General features: G+C 40.6%; 1 protein-coding gene across 2 annotated transcripts in view; it reads right to left on the bottom strand.

Annotated features, from left to right (window-relative positions):
* LOC108532294 (aldehyde oxidase 1) overlaps positions 1-6015 on the bottom strand; it is a 91964-nt gene that overhangs the window by 37456 nt on the left and 48493 nt on the right. For both annotated transcript variants that reach the window (XM_017876256.1, XM_017876246.1), the window contains exons 21-23: positions 3995-4119; positions 1867-2000; positions 662-749 (exon numbers count right to left, since the gene is read on the bottom strand). In XM_017876256.1, coding sequence (XP_017731745.1) covers positions 662-749; positions 1867-2000; positions 3995-4119 — 347 coding nt within the window. The remainder of the gene's footprint in view (positions 1-661; positions 750-1866; positions 2001-3994; positions 4120-6015) is intronic.

The raw sequence follows: 6015 nt of genomic DNA on the forward strand, positions 1-6015 counted from the left end.
GAAACAGCTCCAGTCCTCAATGATTTCACAAAGCAGAATCCTCCCCTTTTCCCCCTCAATGATTATACTGAGCTGTTACTTGAGCAAGAAATGACATAATGAAAGCTTAAGAGCTTTTAAGTTTTTTGTTAGAGCAGTTAGCCCACTCTGGCAAGTAAAATTTTTCTTATAAAGCAAAAGAATCACTATTTTCTGCTACAAATTTTTTTCTATGAATTTCTGGAACCCCGTTTTACAAAAATATCCTTGATACATTGAAGAATGAGGAACCCATTTATAAATAATCGTTTTTATTACAAATACTGTTATGAGAATTATTCTACTTTTACCTTTCTTATATGTGGGAATAAGTATGGTAATCAGATCTACTTTAATGACGTACACACTCATCTTTCCTAGTTATTTGCTCTGTACAGCCAATACCAGCTAGCACTAAGTGTTTTATTTCTGAAACTGTCATCTTTGAGCTAAGCAGAAAAGCCTCCATTGAACCAGCTAGTAATTAAAAGTCAGTGCAACAAATAGAAAGTTAAATTGATGCTCTGTTTGTTGATTTGCTCATTGTTACTCCCCACTAGAGAGTAGCCAAAGGCTGCCCTGTGCACTGATAGGATGTTATATCTACAACATAAATCATTCCTCCACACCTTCTTGTACTCACTTTGTACTTTCCAAGGTAAGGATGGCGGCCTCCAGTTATTAACATGTCTTCTCCTCGTTCCAGAACACAGCGAACTGCACGGCCATGTCTAAAACAGAAAAAAAGCAAGTGAAGTATACTCTCTTACCTAGTAGGCATTCTCTGGGCTTTATATAACTCCTAGCAAGAGCCTGAGTGAAGCCTACACGCACCACAGAACAACACAACTACTTCCCATGCCTAGCCTCTGCTGATCTAAGGCATACACAGTGGGCTTTCCTCCCGTGAGGTCAGGGAGTAATGCCAGGTATTTGCGACTTGTGGGACGGAGGCTCTTGGGTGCCAGGGGCTCCAGGGCATTGTGTTGGGAGCATTTCCCATTGCGGTAACAACCTTTATTATAGGCAAATTGTCCCAAGGTCTTATTTTAGACTCGCCAGAAATGGAAGAATGCAGGTGCTGTCTAACTACCAAGTGCTCCCTGATGGGAGAGATCTGGAATCAAGGTCTTTTTGCTTCCTGAGATGGAGGAACTGACCCATATTACTCAGCAAACAAATTAAGCCTTCTAGGTGTGCCTGCTCCAGAGACAATTTTCCATGAGAATTTTTTGAGATCCTCAAAGGAAAATGGCTATATAAATGAATGTAAGCATACCAAAAGCAAAGTCTCTATTTAAATCAAGAAAATATACATATACACACATATACATATATACACATATATACATAAACATATATGTACATATATGTATATATGTGTGTGTATATGGGACCCCATTTTATAAAAATATCTTTGATATATTGAGGAATGTCCATATATACAAACATATACATATATGTTTATATGTATATAAACATATATGTGTATATGTACACATAGGTACATGGTTCAAAAAGTCATATATATGACCTCTACATATATAGCTCAGTCCAGCAGGTGCTGAGGACAAGTAACTCCCGCCCATTCAGGACCTGTTTCTGCCCACTTTCTAGGTATTATAATATTTTTTCTGTGGCTTTTACTATTTTCAGTAATTGATTCTTATTTTGGTTTCTATAGGACAGTATAAGACAAGTAAGTGTAGTAAGCTGGCAGCTTGATTGTGTGTTTGTATAGTATATGTGATATTAAATAATCTTGGCCCAGGTTTTTCCTCATTGATTCTGACAGTGAGAACTTTCAGCGTGACTTCATTTTATTTTTAGCAGATTTTCTCCACTTACTTGTTTGCGGCAAATGCAGTGATGGCTGCAATGACTCCGGTTTTGAACGCCTTCCCTCCAAATGCTCCACCAACACGCCTTACATGGCACATGACCTTGTTAGCCGGGAGCTTCAAGGTCGAGGCAACAATGTCCTGTGAACATTAATAGTTCTGATTAATCTGATCCATCTTCAGCAAGGACTTAACTGTGACTATTATTGTCACATCTATGATCTTAACAAACAAAACTGTCCCCTGAAATGGGAGTGTGACAGCCACTAGATGTTTTGATTCTTTAATGTTGCACATGATACCCACACGGTGTGGTTATGCTAAATAATGGGATAATGTTCAACAACCCTGGCACACAGCCCCACCTGATCTCAGCGATACTTGGCTATAATGACATTGCCAAAACTAATTGGTAGTGTTTTCATTGCCAGTGACATATTTTTGTGCTCATACTTTTTTGTATTTTCCCTATGAACCACACCTAAAGTATTCTATTCACACGAATCCCTAGGCATACATTTCCTGAAGCTGTGGGATTTTGCAGTCTTCTAAGCCTCACTCAGCATGGGTCTTTTCCCTGCATTCTACTGTCTCTGCTGGAATATAAGCACTTCTCAGCCAGGTGTGGTGGCTCATGCCTGTAATCCCAGCACTTTGGGAGTCCAAGGCAGGCGGATCACCTGAAGTCAGGAGTTCGAGCCCAGCCTGGCCAACATGATGAAATCCCATCTCTTCTAAAAATACAAAAAGTAGCCAGGCATGGTGGTGTGTGCCTATAATCCCAGCTACTCAGGAGGCTGAGGCAGGAGAATTGCTTGAACCTGAAAGGCAGAGGTTGCAGTGAGCTAAGATTGCACCCTGCACTCCAGCCTGGGTGACCAAGTGAGACTCTGTCTCAAAAAAAAAAAAAAAAAAAAAAAAAAAAAAAGCACTTCTCACTTCTTGCTTGGATTGCTGCTAAAGTTGAAAAGTTGGTCTTTCCTGGATGCAGATCTCACTCTTTTCTGCCATCCTAATAATTAGGGGTCATTTAGTCTTAATAATTGATTCTTACAGATGTGAAGCCTGAGACGGATGAGGTTACGGACCCAACATCCCACAGGGAGTGAAGAGTAAAGCAGGCCTAGAGTGGAGTTCCTCTGACCCTCCTTAGGATCCTGCCTTTTACAAGGCCTCATTCTCCACAGTCTTACATTCCTACTCTTCTGCTAAGAGCACTGGCTCCTTATGACCAGAATCAAGACCCCTCTGCCTCATTTCCCTTACTCTCAACCTGATGCTTAAACCTAGCCTCCCTTAAGGCACCCCTCCATTCCAGCTGGGGTGGTCATTGTGCTATTCCTCCTTCCTTCCATGCATATGCTGCCTGGAGTACAGGCAACAGGCAACAAATGCTTGCAGAAGAGTTGAGAAAATAAATGAATGGATGTCATTTGATCTTGCTGTGGAATTGCCTGGAAGTGACCTCTCTTGTCCTACCATCTAGACAAACCTCACTCTCACTCTGAATCCAAACTTAAGACTTCTTTGTGGGACTTCCTGGATGATTCTAGCCCTCAGCAAACTCTCCTTTTTCCTAATTTCTCCACCCATGTAAATTTTGCCTTAGCTGATTTAGCACCTGGTTGCATCCTTTTCAATATTGTTTCCTAACTGTTTCATGTGAGTTAGGCACCATAGACTTTGGAGAGCAGGTCTTGCTTTTCCTTCTCCTGTGTTCTTAACAGTGGTTCCAAGAGCTAAGCAAGAGATCTGCTGATTCCATAACTGGTTTTAAAGCTACAATCCACAAACAAAAGGCTCCCACTTTAATAACACTCTTTTAAAAGCATTGAACTCATATGACTATTAATACCCAAATCAATATGGCTATTAGTACTCAATATTTCTTCAGTCCCTGAAGAAATAACATTTTTTGTTTTGTTTTGTTTGTTTTGTGTTAGAGACAGGGTCTCACTGCCTCCCGGGCTGGAGTGCAGTGGGTGATCATAGCTCACTGAAGCCTTGAGCTCCTGGGTTCAAGCGATCTCCCCACCTCAACCTCCCAAATATACTTTCATCTCTAATTGCTCTTGATATATTTCACTGGCCGGAAATCATTTAGCCATGTCCTCTCCACAATGGTCCCATGTTACCTGTATATATTTGGGAAACTGTGTAGACACGTAGACATCCATTTCTTGATCCTCTCCCCTGGGAACAACAAGCATGCTTTGGGTTTCCATATAAAAATGTTCTTGACCTCCCATATGTATTTCACCTGTTACAGGAAAATACATGAAAGTCAAGAAAGCAGTCAGAAGAAACAGGTAGTGTCCCCCAGGTGTCATCCCATTATGCAGAAATTCTACGGACAGTGTTTCTGCTGGGGGAGCAGGCTGCACAGTGAAGTGTAACAAACAATGTTTAGCTCTCAGTCTACTTGCAGATTTGAAGTAAAGTTCTGTAGGAGAATATTTTGTGTCTGCCAATATCTAGGTCACAGAGTCCTAGAGAAAGGTGTATGACTTTCTAGAACCAAAAGCAGAGGGGTCTTGATTCAGTAGGTCATAAGGAGCCAGCGCTATTAGCAGAGGAGTAGGAATGTGCGAATGTGGAGGCTTCTAGCTCTAGGACAAGTGGGAGTAGATATACTGCTCTCTGTACCTCCCGTTAAGTACAGATAACAACCCTGAGCATTATTTATAAAACAAAGATAAGAAGACTCTGAAAGGTGGAGAGAAGGCAGACCAGCTAGGGACTTCAGGACCCAAGGAAAGACACAGCAGTGAGTTCAGTGAGTTTTGTTGTTGTTTGCCTCAGATATCCCAGACTTAGTTCCGCAGAAGCCAGCAATCTAAAAATACCAACAGGCAAAGACACACACACACACACACACACACACACACACACACACACACACAGTCTTCAAGAAAAGCCCACTCTCCCTAACCAAAGGACCAGAAAAGGGGAAGACTAGAATGCAAAAAACTTAGACAATAAGCACTTTACTCCAGGCAAACATCATAGAAGAAAACTGCAGCCCTACCCCTACTGTAAAGGTTGAATAGGATATCTATAGTTCCACCCTTGTCAGGCTGCAATGAGGTGTCCCAGCCTCTCTGTTGGGGTGCTGTCAGTGGACGCCACATGGAGAACCCGGACTTACAACCCCTACCTAGCAGTAACAAGGCATCACCCCCTTCTTCCCCATCAGCAAAAGGTTAAAGTAGTCCAGTGAAACAGAATATTATAATAAAATAGAAGATTCAAATAAGATCTAAAGTTTCATTACATAATATCTAAAATGTCTAGGATACAATCAAATATCATTCATACCAGGAACCAAGAAAATCCCAACTTCAATGAGAAAAGACAATCAACAGATGCCAACACTGAGATGACACAAATGTTGGAATTATCTGACAAGGACTTTAAAGCAGCTGTAATAAAAATGCTTTAATAAACAATTACACAAACACTTGAAACAAATGAAAAAATAGAAACCTCAGCAAATAAATAGTATAAAAAGAAAAAACAAATATAAATTTTAGAATTAAGAAATACAGCAAAAATTTCAAAAGTTCAAGGGAGGGCTCAGCAACAGAATAGGGAGAACAGAGGAAATGATTAATGTACAAGAATACAGAACAATCGAAATTGGCCAATCTGAAAAGCAGAAAAAAATAGACTGGAAAAAAATGAACAACACCTCAGGAACCCATTGGCTATATAACAAAAGAGCTAACATTTGTGCCATTGAAGTCCCAAGTATTTGAAAATAATGGCTAAAATTTCCCTAAATTCACAAAAGACACAAATCTACAGATTCAAGAAGCTGAGTGATCCCAAATAGAATAAATTCAAAGAAATACACTCCAAGACACATCATAGTCAAACTTCAGAAAACTAAGGACAAAAGCACCATCTTGAAAACTATGAGAAAGAAACACTACTTCACCTATAGGAGAAAAGTACTTTCGTGGTGAAACCCTGTCTCTACTAAAACTACAAAAATTAGCCAGGCATGGTGGTGGGTGCCTGTAATCTCAGCTACTCAGGAGGCTGAGACAGGAGAGTAGTTTGAACCCGGGAGGCAAAGGTTGCAGTGAGCTGATATCGTGCCACTGCACTACAGCCTGGGTGACAAGAGTGAGACTCCATCTCAAAAAAAAAA

The sequence above is a fragment of the Rhinopithecus bieti genome, unplaced genomic scaffold (genome assembly GCF_001698545.2).
Source record: "Rhinopithecus bieti isolate Rb0 unplaced genomic scaffold, ASM169854v2 scaffold_980, whole genome shotgun sequence".
NCBI lineage: Eukaryota > Metazoa > Chordata > Mammalia > Primates > Cercopithecidae > Rhinopithecus > Rhinopithecus bieti.